Genomic DNA, 19,328 nt, shown 5'->3' with positions numbered 1-19,328 from the left:
TCACTTGGTCCTCCAGTTTTCACTATGGTTCCCCTACCCCTACCCATGTCTGAGGTTTTAAAGTTCAGGGGCTATATTATTACCCTATGCAAAAAAAAAAAAAAAAAAAAAAAAAAAAAAAAAAAAAAAAATTCCTCACAAAAAACCCAAAACACAACTCTCCAGGCTTCTGTTAAAGTACAGGTGACAATGTCGGGATCTCACTTCTTCCTAAGCAGCTTTCAACCAGTACTTATTTCAGCATCCCCTTCACCCGACTTCTAGAGGCCACTGATATCCCTGTTCTAAAATTTTGTGAGATATTGTAGTATAAATATGATTGCTTTTGGTCTTGCACAGAGCTGGTTTGGGAATCTGCTAAGTCTGTTACTACCTGTTCATCTGCTTCTCACATTCTAACAATTTTTTGCTGTTGCTTTCTGCTCTCTTTGTTCCTTGAGGGTTTATACCTGTATGTAAACACATGCAACCCTGCACTGGGCTCCCTGCTCATGGAATCTGCTTCTCACTCTCCCTCTGCCTTTCCCCCTGCTTGTGTGCTCTCTTTCTCTCTCTCAAATAAATAAAATCTTAAAAAAAGAAAAAAACATACACATACACACACACACACACACACACACACACACACACGCAAACATGACTGTTATTTTCATGGGGTTTTGAGAGCCAAATTAAATGCAAGTGTTTAATTTCCCATCTTTACCTGGAAGTCTCAAGAGCAAGTATTTCTTAATTTGTATTTAAGGTTCAAATAGAAAAGACTATGCCATGAAGTAGAATTAGAAATGACCAATAGGACAAGAAAAACGTTTCACTTTACCTTATATTTCAGCAGCTTGTCACCTTAATCCTATGAAGAGGCTTTAAAATCTTCACCAAGTGGTCAGAACTCTGAATATTACATGTATTATATATTTGGTCTGATAGTTATCTCATCCTTTTAGTCATAACAACTACACTTAAGATAAGAAGCTAGGTATTGCACTACAGTGCCTGAAAACCAAAAAAACTCTCAAAATAGGCCTTGTCACATAAAAAATTAATTGGTTGCTTTGTTCCTATTTAGATTTTCATTAACTTGAGGACATAATTTAAGTGACAGTTAACTGTATCACCTTTGCTTCTCCTTGTTAAAAAATAAATCTCTATTTAAAAGTCTAATTGAGAAAGTTTTCTGAAATATTTTCAAAGCATTAGTTTTCACTTTTCTGTTTGAAATAATACAATTCTAACCATCAGAAAAGACTGGTATATTTATCAGCCATCTATTGCTACATAATAATCTACCACAAAATTTAACTTAAAATACATCTTATTTGCTCATGATTTTTTTATTTCAGCAGTTCTGCTGCTTAAGCTGGCCAGTTCTTCCACTGGTTCCATGGGGAGTCAGTAAGTGGTTGCCATCACTCTATAGAGCAAGGTGGGCAGACAATGAACATGTAGATACATATCTCCCACCACCACCACCAAAAAAAAGTTCAGAGAGTAAAACATAGGAAAAACAATAAGGTAATGAGAGAGAAAGAGAGACTTGAGGGACAGGGGAGTAACTATCCTGACTAAGGTATTAAAAGTGACATTTAAATTGAGACCCAAATGTTGGAAAGAAACAGTTGTGCAAAAATCTAGGAGTTGTATGAACAAAAGCCCTGGACAGTGTCAAGCTGGGATTTTTTTTTTTATTAAATTTTTTATTTATTTTCAGCGTAACAGTATTCATTGTTTTTTCACCACACCCAGTGCTCCATGAAATCTGTGCCCTCCCTAATACCCACCACCTGGTTCCCCCAACTTCCCACCCCCCGCCCCTTCAAAACCCTCAGGTTGTTTTTCAGAGTCCATAGTCTCTCATGGTTCTTCTCCCCTTCCAATTTCCCTCAACTCCCTTCTCCTCTCCATCTACCCTTGTCCTCCATATTATTTGTTATGCTCCACAAATAAGTGAAACCATATGATACTTGACTCCCTCTGCTTGACTTATTTCACTCAGCATCATCTCTTCCAGTCCCGTCCATGTTGCTACAAAAGTTGGGTATTCGTCCTTTCTGATGGAGGCATAATACTCCATAGTGTATATGGACTACATCTTCCTTATCCATTCATCCGTCGAAGGGCATCTTGGTTCTTTCCACAGTTTGGCGACCGTGGCCATTGCTGCTATAAACATTGGGGTACAGATGGCCCTTCTTTTCACTACATCTGTATCTTTGGGGTAAATACCCAGTAGTGCAATTGCAGGGTCATAAAGAAGCTCTATTTTTAATTTCCTGAGGAATCTCTACACTGTTCTCCAAAGTGGCTGCACCAACTGCAAGCTGGGATTTTTCAGCGCAGAAGAAAAGACAATGTTTCTGGTTTATAATGAGCAAGAGGAGGAGGAGAAGAGATAAATGCATTGGTGTAGGGAGGACCAGACCATGTAGCAGGAGCATGTGGACCATGGAAAGGAGTTTAGGTTTTATTCTAAATCCATGGGAAGTTGGTGAAGAGTTTTAAGCAGAAGAGGGATGAGATTTTACTTGTTTTAAAAGATCCTTGCTATGTAGAGAATGAACTGATGGAAGAAAGTGAAATTGGAATAGTTAGGAAATTATTATGGTGCTCTTGGAAACAACTTCAAAGGAAAGAGGGTAATAAAGATCAGATTCAAGATAACATTTGTGAAGAGGAGCTCAAAGAATTTGATTGCATATTGAACATGAGAGAAAGAGAGGATAGAGGATGCATCTAAGTTTATGACTTGAAAATTTGGATGTGTCACATGCTATTTTTTTTAAGATGGAAAAGGTGAGGGGGGAAGCAGATTTTTACCTTACAAGGGTATAGATCAAGAATTCGGTCTGGGACATGTTTGGTTTGAGCTGCCCAGTCATCTACCAACTAGGTTTGATGATCTGTCTCGGTACTTTATAGTCTCACTTTGTGATTAACCCTATCCTTGGGCAACTAACACACCATAACCCTCATTTCCTGACAAGTTACTGTGTCCCAAAGAAACTCATTGACTTCCCCAAAGCCACACAACTAAAATGAAGAGGAAGACTTGAACCCAAGACCTGTACACAGTCTTATAGAGCATTTTCACCCTTACTCACTCTCCTGCTCCAGTTTTGTAGTCAAAGGGAGATGCAGGATAAGGATCCCATTATTGAGGACTTGCCCACATGCTCAAGTTATCATTCACATTCGAGGCAATTGTCCATCTACTAGCCACATGTGGCTATTTATATTTTAATTTTAATCAGTTAAAATTAAGTAAAAATTTACTTTCTCATATGTGCTATCCCCATTATAAATGTTCAGTAGCTACATGTGACTAGTGGCTACCATATTGGATAGCATAGATAAAGAACATTTTCACTATCTCAGAAATTCCTACTCAACAACACTGGACTCTAGGTAATTTGTACTAAATGTGAAGAAAGTGTAGTCATATCTTAATATGCCTAAAAGGAAAGTTAAAAAAAAAAAAGAGCTTGTATTTGTTTAAAAGTAACACATTTAATGATAAGCTGATTTTTTACCCAGCTCTAATGAACACCTTTCCCCAATTCACACCCTCGAATGTTTGTGTGTTTCTCATTTTATCTAATAAGAATAGAGGGGGCGCCTGGGCGGCTCAGTGGGTTAAGCCTCTGCCTTCGGCTCAGGTCATGATCCCAGGGTCCTGGGATCAAGCCCCACATCGGGCGCTCTGCTCAGTAGGGAGCCTACTTCCTCCTCTCTCTCTCTGCCTGCTGCTCTGCCTATTTGTGATCTCTCTATCAAATAAAATCTTTAAAAAAAAGAGAGAGAGAATAGAGGCTCCTCTGAGGAGAGAAACTAGATTGTTTCCACCTTTGCATTATCCTCACTCAAAATACATACATGCATAACACCCACATTCCTTTGTACCCACTGCCCACCTCCACATGAAACACTCTCAGTGATCAGTTCTTTGCACAGAACAAACAGAACATTTACAGAATGTTTATAGCCAGCCTATCACAGTACTTGACAACATTGCTGTGGGTGGTTGGCTATGGGAGAACATATAACTGAGTGCAAATAACCACAGCCTCAGAGAATCTGTAGCTAAAACATCATTTCATCACATATTCTCTTCCAATTTTTGCCCTTCCTCCCATGGAGGAGATTGGGAGGCTCACCAAGTGAAAGCTGAGGGCTGCTGACCTTCAGAGAAAGCAGGAGAGTAGAGACCCTAGAGGGGAGTCTATAGGAACTTCAGGCTCGGGTTTGCCTGTTACTTGGTGACAGGTCAGTGGGGTTTTTCTCATGGGGCAAGATGAAAGCATCCAGAAAGTGCCATTCACACACACATGCATACAGGCAGGCATGTGCTCTCAGCAGTTCCTTTTACAAATGAATGGGAAAATTTGGAACTGACAGATGGGTTTTGAATCCTTCCTCAGTTGTGTGACTTTGGGCATATTATATAACCGCTCCAAAGGGTCGAATAAGGAGACATATGTGTAGAGCTTCGATCACAAAATTATTCCTCTGCCAATTCAGTGTAATTTCTCTCCTTATCCTCTAGGGTGGAGGAGAGAACAAACCTAGAACAGAAATTGCATTTTCTCTTTAGAATTTTCTTTTAAAAAATATTTCTTTTTTTAGGGGTACCTGGGTGGCTCAGTGGGTTAAAGCCTCTGCCTTCAGCTCAGGTCATGATCCCAGAGTCCTGGGATCGAGCCCTGCATCGGGCTCTCTGCTCAGCAGGGAGCCTGCTTCCCCCTCTCTATCTGCCTGTCTCTCTGCCTACTTGTGATTTCTGTCTGTCAAATAAATAAAAATAAAATCTTTAAAAAAAAATTTCTTTTTTTAAAAAAAGATTTTATTTATTTATTTGACAGACAGAGATCACAAGTAGGCAGAGACAGACAGAGAGGGAGGGAGGCAGGCTCCCTCCTGAGCAGAGAGCCCGATGTGGGGCTCGATCCCAGGACCTTGAGATCATGACCCGAGCCGAAGGCAGAGGCTTTAACCCACTGAGCCACCCAGGCCCCCCTTTCATGTTTTTTTTATAGGTAGTACTTAAAGTATGATAAAAATTTCCTAAATGTGTCAGTGAAGTTTCCTTCCTTTCCAGCCACCTAGTTCTCCTCAGAGGCAGCTAGTATTTCTGGATGTCTGTATGTCCTTTCTGTAGCCACCTGTGCATGTGCAAGCAAATAAATACATCATTACATTTATATGTATTTCCTTATATGTGTATATTTTTCTCTTTGATACAAATAGCCATGAGGCACCTGGGTGGCTCAGTTGGTTAAGCATCTGCTGTTCCCTCAGGTCATGATCCTGGGGTTCTGGGATTGAGCCCCAGGTCGGTCTCCCTGCTCAGCAGAGAGTCTGCTTCTCCTTATGCCCTTCTCCTGCTTGTGTACTCTCTCTCTCTCTTTCTCTTTCTCTCAAGTAAATAAATAAAATCTTAAAAAAAAAACAAAAAACAAATAGCTGTCTATTTTGAACCTTGTTTTCCTCTGTAGTATCTTGAAGATTTTCTTATTATCTATACTGAACACCCTTAATCTCTGTGCAGATGCAGAGTATTTCATTGTCGAATTATACTATAATTTGTCTTTACTCCCACTGGTGAATTACTTAAGTCATTTTTAGAATTTTGCTATTATAACCCATGCCATAATTTTAATATCTGTCATTTTGCACATGGATAAATATATTTGTAGAATAAATTTCTAAAAGAATTGCTGGTCAGAAGATATGTATATATGTAATTATTATACATAGTTATTAATATTTTTATAAACATATATATTTATATATAATATATAATTTTGTTAGACTTGGCCAAATGGCCCTTATAGAATTTGTACTAGTTTGCTGATCTGCCAGTAATGTATGAAAGCAGAGTTTCTAAGCCAGCACAGAGCACTGACACCTCAGAGACTGAGCCCCCAAGTCTTTTTTTTTTTTTACCATTTAATTTAATTTCTTTTCAGTGTAACAGAATTCATTGTTTATGCACCACACCCAGTGCTCCATGCAATACGTGCCCTCCGTAATACCCACCACCAGGCTCCCCCAACCTCCCACCCCCCCGCCCCTTCAAAACCCTCAGATTATTTTTCAGAGTCCATAGTCTCTCATGGTTCATCTCCCCCTCCAATTTCCCTCAACTCCCTTCTCCTCTCCATCTCCCCATGTCCTCCATGTTATTTGTTATGCTCCACAAATAAGTGCAACCATATGATACTTGACTCTCTCTGCTTGACTTATTTCACTCAGCATTATCTCTTCCAGTCCTGTCCATGTTGCTACAAAAGTTGGGTATTCATCCTTTCTGATGAAGGCATAATACTCCATAGTGTATATGGACCACATTTTCCTTATCCATTCATCCGTTGACGGGCATCTTGGTTCTTTCCACAGTTCGGTGACTGTGGCCATTGCTGCTATGAACATTGGGGTACAGATGGCCCTTCTTTTCACTACATCTGTTCCCTTGGGGTAAATACCCAGTAGTGCAATTGCAGGGTCATAGGGAAGCTCTATTTTTAATTTCTTAAGGAATCTCCACATTGTTCTCCAAATTGGCTGTACCAGTTGCATTCCCACCAACAGTGTAAGAGGGTTCCCCTTTCTCCATATCCTCTCCAACATACGTTGTTTCCTGTCTTTCTAATTTTGGCCATTCTAACAGGTGTAAGATGGTATCTCAATGTGGTTTTAATTTTAATCTCCCTGATGTGAGCCCCCAAGTCTTATGTTTGCCAGAACAGCCCAGCTTACATTGTGCTTATGTGTGTGCATGCATATGGATATGTGAATCATTTGAAGAAGATTGTTTTGGCTAAGTGGCTAAGGAAAGCTTGAGAACAACGATGTCAAGAGTCATCACTGTGCTTCTCTTAGCCCTTCAGTTTGAAAGAGAAACAGAGAAAATGAGATTGTTCCATACCCAGTACGAAAATCCTTTGGCAATTCTCTCCTTTGTGGAGAGAATGGTTCAGGTGGTAGCTAAAAAGATGAAATGGGTAGAAATATTTCCAGGAAGAAGAATTAGATGCCAAGGTATAACGAGGTGATATTTAGTCACATAACCCCCGTGTTAGCAGGTGTTCTCCAGAAGGTCCGTTCATTTGAGCCAATTGTAAGGTCTGATTGTGAGCCAAGACCTGTGCTAGAATACAGAAATGAGCATGGCTGGTCCCTGCCCTCAAGAAGCTCATCCAGAGAAGTCAAGTGTGTAGGCAGACAGTTTCTATATGATGTCATAGAAACAACAGCAATGATGACAGCTAACTCTGAGAGCTTATTAAATATCAGACAGTGGGGCTCTGCAATGCTTGTCATCTCACCTGATTCTTCAAAAAAAAATTCTATGAAAGTAATTACAGTGTTATCCCTATTTCACAAATGAGGAAACCAAGATCTAGGGAAGTTGAGGGGCAGTCCAATACCCATAGTAAGTGAAAAAACTAGGGTTTATTTTGTGGACTGTCTCACTTCAAAGTCTTGAGGGGGAAGAAAGAGTAATGTTAGAACTTAAAGCTGCATTAAATGTTTTTATCCCTCCTTCTCTTACTGTAGTACCACATTACTTTTCAGGGGGAGGCCCAGGGGCTCAAGGAAGACCCTTGGAGGGAGATGTGCCCTGAGGTGATGCTCAAAGAATTAGTGGAAACAAGGAAAGTATTCCAGGCAGAGCAACTCTTGGGCTGATCTCCAGGAGAGTCAGCCTCCAGGAGTCAGGAAGTTTTTAGGACAGGGAGACAGGTAAGTGGAGTGGGTAAGAGGGCAACCTCTGGAGTCAGACTGCCTGAGTTGAAATCCTGGCTCTCCTCCTTAGTTGAGTAACTTCAGGGGCATCACTCACCTTCTCTGATTCTTCACCTGTAAGATGGAGCTATAAAATACTATGTCCTGTGTTATTGCAAGGATTTAATGAGTTAATATATCTGGGGTGCTTAGAATAGTGCCTGGCACGTGCCCTATATATTTGTTCCCACTATAGAATCTCCAGGCTCCAGGTACAACCTAGATATAAGAAAGAGGGAAACAAAATTTTGAAGCTCATCTGCAGTGCTTATTATAGAGAATGATTACATGAGCTCACAAAATGTAATGTGGTGCTATAAAAGGAGAAGAAAGCAGAAAACCATTTAATGGAGGAGGGACATGGGCTTTTAGGCCAGAATTGTCCTGTCAAGCATAGTCATACTTATCAGCTTTCAGTTATCATCTGGTATTGTGAGTCAAAAATGGACTTTTTGATTTGTCTCTTTTTTTTTAATGGCACCTTTATTTGGTATTAAAGTGGAGTGGTCTGCCTTAAATAAGGTGAAAAAGTAGAGAAGGATAAAATAAAAGGAACTGCATTCAGTGTAACTTTTGGTTTTCTTCCCTCCCTCTTTGGTGCAATAAAATGTTTTCAGGAAACCCTAAAGAAAATACCAGCTAAGCTCTGCAGCTTCCTCATTCACCCACATATCATTTATCTCTCATCTACCAAGTCAAATTACTTTTTCTGATAATAGTTTTCTATAACAGAATCCTAGGGAAGTAAAAGAGGAAAATACTTCTCAGGGAACCAACTCATGTGATTTACATTTTATTTTCACATTCTCTAGCCTTTATCCCCTTTTTATGTTATCTCAAACTCACGTTCCCAGCTTGTTCCCAAACCAGATCCCATGCCTGGACTATCTTTTCTAGGTCAGTTTTCTCTCTTCCACCTGACATTTGAACAATTCTTGGGAATCTATCTTCTTTAAGAAAAACCTTTAGTAGCAATTTCCCTCACATAAATCCCAATGGCCCTCACTTACTGCTATTCAAAAATATATACCTGTATTTGTACGAGTCACTCACTAGATACTGGGGCTATAGAAATTAGTATGATTCAGCCTTTTGTCCTGAAGGAGTTCAGTTTTGTGTGGTATCCAGACGTGCAAAGGGAGGTTGATTCTGCCATCTCTGCCATACAATCATGTTCACTTCCTTTATGGTTTGTCTTTCCTGCTAGACTGTAAGCCTCTTAAGAACAAAGATTTTATGTTTTGTTTACTACTGTGTAACCAGTACCCTAGACAGAGCCCTCAATAAACATTTGCTGAATGAAAGAGTGGATGAATGAATGAAAAGAAGTGAAAATACAGAATAATTGATAAATCAATGTACTCACAAGATAAGAAGTAGCACAGAGGAGGGCATACTGAATTATTTGTGGGAAAGGAGTGGAGTTGGAGCGGTGAGGAGACCTGTTGGGGGAGGTGGCTTCTGAGCTGGGTTTTGAAGGCAGTGGCTTGCACATTGATATGCCTTGCACAATGTCCCCACTCTTAGGAGGTACCTCATAAAAGTATGCTGAGTTTAAAAAGTTCACAATTTATGAAGCAATTATACTTACAGTATGTCTAATATTATACTGTTAAATGCATTCCTGGGAAGGGAAGACATGGCCTCTTCATGCTGGATGTTGTGGTCCTGGAAGCTCTGTCACCTAAAACCTCTTAGTTCTCAGTAGGGTAGGGGTATCCACTGGAAAGCCCAGTGTCTTGGTGTGTGTGTATGAGCCCTGTGAGAAAGTTTACAGGCTGGGTCATCCACTGGCTAATAAAGAAAGCAAATTCAAGTATATGCTTTAGGAGAGGAGTCCCATTCAGCAAGGAACATGGGAAAGGAACAGACAGAGGCCCTGAGCTAGACCAGAGCTTATTACCTAATTTTCATATTCACCACCCAAATCAGTTTCACATCTTAAAATTTCTGAAAAACCAGGTGGTTATGACATGGAAGGGGATGAGGTGAGAGATGAGAGGAGATAAAAACAAAATACATTTTTATTTGAATATATCTAATGACCTTATTGAGGAAAAATTTTAGTTTATTTTAAGGTTTTTTAATTGCATTTAGCTCCAGCTCCTTCTTGGCATAATTATGTTAATGCTCAGGAGACTAAGAACCCAAACTACTGAGGTGTGTGAACCTCCTGCCCCTGGTGTGCTCTCTGGGCTCTCTCATGCTGTTCCAGACCTACCCTTTCTGTGACCAATTGAAGACATCTCTGTATGAGTAACACCACATTATGTCAAAGATTAGATTCATCACCTCCAATTAACCTTCAGCTTGTGTTTTCAATATGTGTGTGCAGCTTCATCATACACAACAAAGATACTTTCTTCAACAATGCCACAAGAAGTAGAATCGTACATCATATTTTACAAAGAATAAAGTATGAAGAAGGAAAAAACAAAATTGGTAAGTAGTTTATTAGTATAACAAGCTATATCTAATTTCGGGAATGACAGAATTTTTTCTTTGGCTTTATAAAGTTCATATCAATTCTAGAACTGTTCATCATTTATAAAATCTCTCCTCCCTTGGTGGGTAGCTCACAAGGTGTAAAAATCTTAATACCATCCTTAGATCTCTTTAAAATAGCATGTTACCTCATTTGCCTAAGATCATGGAGAAATTCTCTCAGTTCCAACAAATATTTATGGAATGTTCATTGTGTGCCAGGCACTGGGCTGGATGTTGAGGAGATGGGCATGGTTCTCTCCCGGGACGTATATTCAAGAAGATAAAAGCTTACAATAAACAAATAAGTAAATACGGTGAATAACAAGGAAAAAGCTGAAATGGTGGGTTCAGGTTGAAATGAAGTGGTCAGGGGAAGCTTCATTGAGAAGCCAGGGTTTGAACTGAGACCTGATGAAAAGAAAGGACTGATGTAGGAAGATGGTGGTGGCAGGGGAGGAGGGGGGGGGAGTTGTTCTACACAAGTGCAGAGATGAGCTGTCACACATAAATAAATTCTCCAAATAATCACCTTCGCCATGTAACAGCTTTTATAATGCACATATATGTATTTTTATTTAACTTGTTAAAATTCAGTATAATTAATATACAGTGTTATATTAGCTTCAGGTGTACAATATAGGAATTCAACAGTTCTGTATACAATGCTCATCCTGATAAGTGTACCTTAATCTCCTTCACATATTTCACCCACCCACCAACTCTCACCTCTGGTAAAAATGAATTTGTTCTCTTTAGTTAAGAGTTTATCTTTTGGTTTATCTCTTTTATTCATTGTTTTGTTTCTTATATTCTACAGAGGAGTGAAATCATATGCTATTTGTCTTTTTCTGACTGACTCATTTCACTCAGCATTCCATTTTCTAGATCCATCCATGTCGTTGCAAATGGCAAAATTTCATTCTTTTCTATGGCTGAGTAATAGTCCATTGTGTGTAGGGGATGTATGTATGTATACAACATCTTTATCCATTCATCTATTTGTGGACACTAAATTTATATTTGGAGCATTTTTATGAGAAACTTTCCATATTAACAAATTTTCTCCATTTTTTAATTAACATAGAGTGTATTATTGGCCCCAGGGGTACAGGTCTGTAAATCATCAGGCTTACACATTTCACCGAACTCACCATACATAGCACATACCTTCCCCAATGTCCATAACCCAACCACCCTATCCCTACCTCTTCATCCCCCAGCAACCTTCAGTTTTTTTCATGAGATTAATTGTCTCTTATGGTTTGTCTCCCTCCAGATCCCATCTTGTTTCATTTTTTCCCTCCCTACCCCCCACGACTCCCTGCCATGCCTCTCAAATTCCTTATATTAGAGCGATCATATGATAATTTTCTTTCTCTGATTGACTTATTTCACCTAGCACAATACCCTATAGTTCTATCCATATCATTGCAAATGGCAAGATTTCATTTCTTTTGATGGCTGCATAGTATTCCATTGTGTATATATACCACATCTTCTTTATCCATTCATCTGTTGATGGACATCTAGGTTCTTTCCATAGTTTGGCTATTGTGGACATGGCTGGTATAAACATTTGGGTGCAAGTGACCCTTCAGATCACTACATTTGTATCTTTGGGGGCAAATACCCAGTAGTGTGATTGCGGGGTCATAGGGTAGCTCTATTTTCAACTTTTTGAGGAACCTCCATGCTGTTTTCCAGAGTGGCTGCACCAGCTTGCATTCCCACCAACAGTGTAGGAGGGTTCCCCTTTCTCCGCATCCTCGCCAACATCTGTCATTTCCTGACTTGTTAATTTTAGCCATTCAGACTGTGTGAGGTGGTATCTCACTGTACTTCTGATTTATATTTCCCTGATGCCAAGTGATGTTGAGCAAGTTTTCATCTGTCGGTTGGCCATTTGGATGTATTCTTTGTCAAAATGTCTGTTCATGTCTTCTGCCCATTTCTTGATTAGATTATTTGTTCTTTGGTTGCTGAGTTTAATAAGTTCCTTATAGATTTTGGATACTAGCCCTTTATCTGATATGTCATTTGCAAATATCTTTTCCCATTCTGTCAGTTGTCTTTTGGTTTTGTTGACTATTTCCTTTGCTGTGCAAAAGCTTTTGATCTTGATGAAGTCCCAATAGTTCATTTTTGCCCTTACTTCCCTTGCCATGGCTGTCCAGTTTTCCCAACACCATTTGTTGAAGAGACTGTCTTTTTTCCGCCGGACATTCTTTCCTGCTATATCGAAGATAAGTTGATTGAAGAGTTAAGGGTCCGTTTGTGGGCTCTCTGTTCTGTTCCATTGATCTATGTGTCTGTTTTTGTGCCAGGACCATACTATTTTGATGATTAGAGCTTTGTAATGGAGCTTGAAGTCTGGAATTGTGATGCCACTAACTTTGGCTTTCTTTTTTAACATTCCTCTGGCTATTCAGTCTTTTTTGGTCCCATATGAATTTTAGGATGATTTGTTCCATTTCTTTGAATAAAGTTGATGGTATTTTGATAGGGATTGTGTTAAATGTGTAGATTGCTCTAGGTAACATAGACATTTTCACATTTGTTCTTCCAATCCATGAGCATAGAATGTTTTTCCATTTCTTTGTGTCTTCCTCAATTTCTTTCATGAGTACTTTAAAGTTTTCTGAGTTCAGATTCTTTGCCTCTTTGGTTAGGTTTATTCCTAGGTATTTTATGGTTTGGGGTGCAATTATAAATGGGATCGACTCCTTAATTTCTCTTTCTTCTGTCTTGCTTTTGGTGTAGAGAAGTGCAACTGATTTCTGTGCATTGATTTTATATCCTGTCATTTTCCTGAATTCCTGTATGAGTTCTAGCAGTTTTGGAGTGGAGTCTTTTGGGTTTTTCACATAAAGTATCATATCATCTGCAAAGAGTGAGAGTTTGACTTCTTTCTTTGCCTATTCAGATACCTTTAATTTCTTTTTGTCCTATGATTGTTGAGGCTAGGACCTGTAGTATGATGTTGAAAAGTAGTAGTAGTGGTGATAGTGGACATCCCTGCCGTGTTCCTGACCTTAGGGGAAAAACTCTCAGTTTTTCCCCATTGAGAATGATATTCGCTGTGGGTTTTTCATAGATGGCTTTGTGATATTGAGGTATGTACCCTCTATCCCTACACTTTGTTGAGTTTTGATCAAGAAAGGATGCTGTACTTTGTCAAATGCTTTTTCAGCATCTATTGAGAGTATCATATGATTCTTGTTTTTTCTTTTATTAATGTACTGTATCACATTCATTGATTTGTGGATGTTGAACCAACCTTGCAGCCCTGGAATAAATCCCACTTTATCATGGTGAATAATCCTTTTAATGTACTGTTTGATCCTATTGACTAGTATTTTGGTGAGAATTTTTACATCTGTGCTCATCAAGGATATTGGTCTGTAATTCTCTTTTTCGATGGGATCTTTGTCTGGTTTTGGGATCAAGGTAATGCTGGCCTCATAAAACGAGATTGGCAGTTTTCCTTCCATTTCTATTTTTTTGGAACAGTTTCAGGAGAATAGGTATTAGTTCTTTAAATGCTTGGTAGAATCCCCCTGGGAAGCTGTCTGGCCATGGGCTCTTGTTTGTTGGGAGATTTTTTTTTTCCCCTTTCTCCACATCCTCTCCAACACATGTTGTTTCCTGTCTTGCTAATTTTGGCCATTCTAACAGGTGTAAGGTGGTATCTCAATGTGGTTTTGATTTGAATCTCCCTGATGGCTAGGATGTGGAGAAAGGGGAACCCTCTTACACTGTTGGTGGGAATGCAAACTGGTGCAGCCACTTTGGAGAATAGTATGGAGATTCCTCAAGAAGTTAAAAATAGAGCTTCCCTATGACCCTGCAATTGCACTACTGGGTATTTACTCCAAAGATACAGATGTCGTGAAAAGAAGGGCCATCTGTACCCCAATGTTTATAGCAGCAATGGCCACGGTCGCCAAACTGTGGAAAGAACCAAGATGCCCTTCAACGGATGAATGGATAAGGAAGATGTGGTCCATATACACTACGGAGTATTATGCCTCCATCAGAAAGGACGAATACCCAACTTTTGTAGCAACATGGACAGGACTGGAAGAGATGATGCTGAGTGAAATAAGTCAAGCAGAGAGAGTCAAGTATCATATGGTTGCACTTATTTGTGGAGCATAACCAATAATATGGAGGACAAGGGTAGATGGAGAGGAGAAGGGAGTTGAGGGAAATTGGAAGGGGAGGTGAATCATGAGAGACTATGGACTCTGAAAAACAATCTGAGGGTTTTGAAGGGGCGGGGCGTGGGAGGTTGAGGGGAACCAGGTGGTGGGTATTAGGGAGGGCACAGATTGCATGGAGCACTGGGTGTGGTGAAACAACAATGAATACTGTTATGCTGGAAATAAATAAAAAATTAAAAAAAAAAAAGCTTCTGCACAGTGAAGGAAACAGTCAACAAACAAAGAGGCAACACACGGAATGGGAGAAGATATTTGCCAATGACAGTACAGACAAAAGGTTGATATCCAGGATCTATAAAGAACTCCTCAAACTCAACACACACAAAACAGACAATCATATTAAAACATGGGCAGAAGATATGAACAGACACTTCTCCAATGAAGACATACAAAATGGCTATCAGACACATGAAAAAATGTTCATCATCACTAGCCATCAGTAGCTTTTGTTCCCTCAATGCTTTCTGTACAGCTTTGGAGGATGGGAATGAAAATGGTAGCCCCCCAATCTCATGGGCTCAGGGCACCACTCCTTAGTGCACCCTCAGAGAAAAGCAGTCAATCCTTCCTGTCTCCCTGGTCTCTGGCTGTCTCTGAGCTCACCCAGCCTGTGACCAAGCATTTCTATCTCTGGTGCATGGCCCTCTTTGGAGTCTCCAGACCCAGCAGATTCCTGTAGGTCACTCCTGCGCTGCTCCTTCGGGAGGAGGAAGGAGAGGGTCTCTCTGGATCTGCCACTTGTGGGGTCCCTCCTCAAAGAGCAGTGGGCTAACTGTGACTGGGATCATGGTTTAAGGTAATTCCGAGCTGAGAGCCTCCATCTCAGCTCCGTCTCTGCAACTGGCTTCCCCACTCTGATACCTGGAAGATCTGCCACACTCAGGGACCCCTGGTCTTTCTGTGACCCCTCTCCTGAGACCACACTGAGACCACAGTGTGGTTCCCTGCAAAGGCTCCAACCTCCACTTAGCCTCTGGAGCAACATCCTTCAGTAGAGTAAACTTCTAAAAGTTCTGATTTTTGTGCTCTGCTGCTCTCTCACTTGCTGGGAGCTGGCCCCTCCTGCCATGGTCTATCTTCCCTTTGCTTCAGATTCACTTCTCCACATGTTTTACCTTCTGCAAAGTGGTCGATGTTCTGTTCCTAGAATTGCTGCTCTTCTTCTCTTCTATCTCCTCTTGAGTTTGTAGATGTTCAGAATGGTTTGATAACTATCTAGCTGAACTCCTGGGACCTGATGATATTTAGGTCTCCTACTCTTCCACCATCTTGCTCCTCCTCCCAATTATCACCATTATTAAACAAATTATCATATATCAAGAGAATTCAGGTGGCTTTGTCCTTATGTCTGTCCAAATGAGACTTTTATCAATAGTTTGAATAATGACCTAGTCAGGAGACAAAAATCACACATAATTTTTAGAGAAAGTTTAATATAAAATATATTATTAAATACTATTTATAGTAATATAAAAACTATGAGAGAGGGTTGGAGTAATCAGGAATTGGCTAGTAGAGGTTAAGGAGAACTCTAGAGAATAAAGAAATAGATATTAGGGGCAGCTACCACTTCTAGCAAGACTTTCCTCACAAAGCTGAGACCTATATTCTGTTGGAAGTAGTATAGCTGTGGTTCACTAGGTGGCATAGCCAAGTTTTCTGAGGGTAGTGAGGGGAACTGCCTAGAGGGCAGTAGATTCCAGGGAACCCATTCATTGGAAGGAGTTGCACCAACAACATTGCTCTGTGAAGCTGTTCAAGGAGACATCTGCCCTTGGGGAGGTCCCATGTGCTACTGACCACCATGCCCTGTAGGAAATTGATGCCATAGAAGCCATGTGTTGTAGAAGTGTGCTTAGAGGAACATATTGGTACCAGGAAGACATACTTATTCCTGCAGGGTCTTTCCAGTGCCTTCTACTGACAAATCTTAACATTGTACAATCTGGTAAAGGAGAATTATTTGCAAGGTCTAGCTCAATTTTTGCAAAGAAGGCAATGAAAGTGTACTTGGAGCATAGGGACAAATATATTGATTACTGGTACTTGGCCTAAACAGCCTGCCCATCAAGCTTTCAGGTGGGGTGGACTTTGAAAGTATGCATTAATTATGTTTGCCACTGGAGTCAGGAGCATAAAAGATCTCAGTGATCTGGAAATCTCAGCCAAATCCAACAAGATGACATTTAATAGTTTGTAAATGTAAAGTCCTACACTTGAATTCAGCAAAACAACTACCCTGGTACAGTGTGGGAGAAATGTTGCTCAACAACATCATGAGAGGAACAGACTTGAGAGGCTTAGTTGAATGCAAGCTCAGTGTGAGTCACTCATATATGAAGCTGCCAAAACTACTTTGATCCCAAGCCACATAAATTAAAATATAATAGAGAGAAAATGATAGCTATTTAGTCCAAATCTGGATACACCTGAAATAATATGTTCAGTGAGAGTTTATGTAGGTGGTATGGTAAAATCAGACCTGATTTAGATCCTTCTTAACATCAACGGAGTTGTAGATTGGTGTATCTTCATATTCTCTGCATCAGTCACCCATTTTTGAGACCCATCCTCTCCATAAATTCCTCCATGACCATTCCAGCTTGAAGGAATTCTTCCCTCTTCCTGTGAATTCCTATGGTAATTACTTTTAGAGTGTTTATTTAATAGATAATCATATACAACTCTTATTATCTTGAATTCTTTATTTTCAATGTCATTATGAAAATTCTATCCCTAAAGAGAACTACTGTTAACCTTTTGGTGTATTAAATGATTCAAATATTACTTTAATTACTTTTTTCACATTTATCCCCCATTTGCCCATGTAATTTTAACAGACTTAGAGTATACTACACTAAATTTTAACATACCTTTTCCAGTTAACATTGTATCATGAAAATGCTAAAAAAAAAAAATGACTGGAAATTAAATGATTATGGTGGTAGCTATTCTCAATTATTTTATAAAATGCACATCTATAAAAAAACAGTGCCTTCACTAATATTGATGCTATAGTTTGTAGCACACCTCACAACTTATTATTAATAACACACTAGTGTGTTGAGAATCTGCAGCTAAAAACCACTAGTTGGACAATAAGCTCCTTCCTTATAAATAAGTTGCCTTACTCATCAGAGAGAGAGAGAGAGAGAGAGAGAGAGAATGTATCTTTTTTATCCATTCAACAGTTCAGTGCTTTGAAAATTGGTAATGATGATCTGGAGTAGTATCTAATTAGAAATGGCCAATCACAGAGTAAATTACTAACCTAGGGTCAGGCATTATGCTAAAAAAATATGGAGTAAAAACCACAAATGCTTGGTTTACCTGATGTTTCATAGTCATCTTTGGTTTCATAAATAAAAGAAATAACATTTTAGAAGAAAATTTAATTTATTGATAGAATAGTATTTATCTAATGTTATTTCCTACCTGAAACTCTTTCTGAAAGTGACATCTTCCACAAAATCAACATTGTTTAGAAAGAACACTGAAATACTGATTTGTAAATGTAATTTGTAAGGACATTTTGCTGGAGTATATAATACCACTATGTAAGTTTTCTGGATTCACTCTGAATTCATTACAACTGTGAAAATCAAAACTGTCGAAATCCACTTTCAAAATAGAGCAATTAATAGATCAACATAGATTTTTTAAATAATATAAGTGCATAAAATAAATTTTAAGATTGACTAGTATTTTCAAAATTGGTGCTCAAAGGGGAAGTTTCGTGAAGTGGTAGACTTCAAATATTAACTACTTTCTAACTCTGCAGGACTTTCATAAATTATGATAAGCTTACTGAGGTCATCCTCAGAGTCTCTTATTAGGTTCCTGTAAATTCTGTTTCTTTCTAATATCTGAGATGTTTGAAAGTTTATTGATGAGATATGTGTATTTCTCAATAGAAGCTCCAGGCAATCAGACCTTGGCACATAATCATTTATTCATTCATTACAAAGGTATTTATCAAGGGCCTCCTGCATGCTAGACAGAATACAAAAGCTGTACAAGTATTTGCATTTCATATGTTTTTCTTAGACATTTATTATTAATGTCAATCATCTTAATACACATTACTGTATTACTTTGATTACAAGTACCTAAACAATGACTGACCCTGCATCAATAAAAAGTAAATCAATGCATGTTCCATTTCCCAGTGAGGCTAAGCCTCTGGACTCTAATCAGGGTCTAAAGTATAGGCAGCATTCTTCTATTAGCCACTTGAGAGACATCCTTCTAGTTGTTGTCTTTCAGGTACATTTTAGGAAGCAGAATAATTCTTGATTTGAAAGACACTTTAAAGACCAACACATTCAATTTCCACTTTTGGCCAAGACAGAGAAATAGGCGCAAGATTTACTCTCCCACCTGAAAAAGTCAAAGGAAAAACAGAAAAAAAAAACAAACAAACAAACTGCAGGAGACTATGCTTTTCAAGACACTGAATATTGGGCAGCCAAGAATAGAGATCCCTGAGAGACAGAAAACAAATGAGGTGAGTGCTATGATTACATCAGCTTAACTACTTTGACATAGTTTCTAGATGGCAGCCTAGGGAGGGAGAACCCAGGCAGAACCCAGTAGACTCCTTGAATTGAGAAGATGTTGTTAAGAGTCCAAAGAAACCAACGTAGTTAGAGTTCACAGAACAAAGTAACGAAAAGCAGAAAGTTTCGCCAAGAGAGAACCCTGAAGATCATCAGAGGGACCCCTTTAAGTATTTAGCAGAGGACTAATTACTGCCTATGTATTAGGAAACAACCCAACGGCAGTGAAAGAACAGCCCCAAAGGATTTTCAGTGAAATAGGAACACCTTATAATTC

The 19,328-nt window shown here is 39.2% G+C and overlaps 1 protein-coding gene across 3 annotated transcripts in view; it reads left to right on the top strand.

Moving 5' to 3' along the window:
* The window catches only part of ANO4 (anoctamin 4), a gene marked incomplete at both ends in the record, with an annotated part of 455,955 nt that overhangs the window by 339,044 nt on the left and 97,583 nt on the right, over positions 1-19,328 (top strand). For all 3 annotated transcript variants that reach the window (XM_080810130.1, XM_080810131.1, XM_080810132.1), the window contains one exon: positions 10,118-10,224. In XM_080810130.1, coding sequence (XP_080666256.1) covers positions 10,118-10,224 — 107 coding nt within the window. The remainder of the gene's footprint in view (positions 1-10,117; positions 10,225-19,328) is intronic.

This window comes from Martes martes, assembly GCF_963455335.1.
Source record: "Martes martes genome assembly, chromosome: 8".
Classification (NCBI taxonomy): domain Eukaryota; kingdom Metazoa; phylum Chordata; class Mammalia; order Carnivora; family Mustelidae; genus Martes; species Martes martes.
The sequence above is the reverse complement of the archived record's forward strand: the minus strand, read 5'-3'. Positions and strand labels throughout refer to the sequence as shown.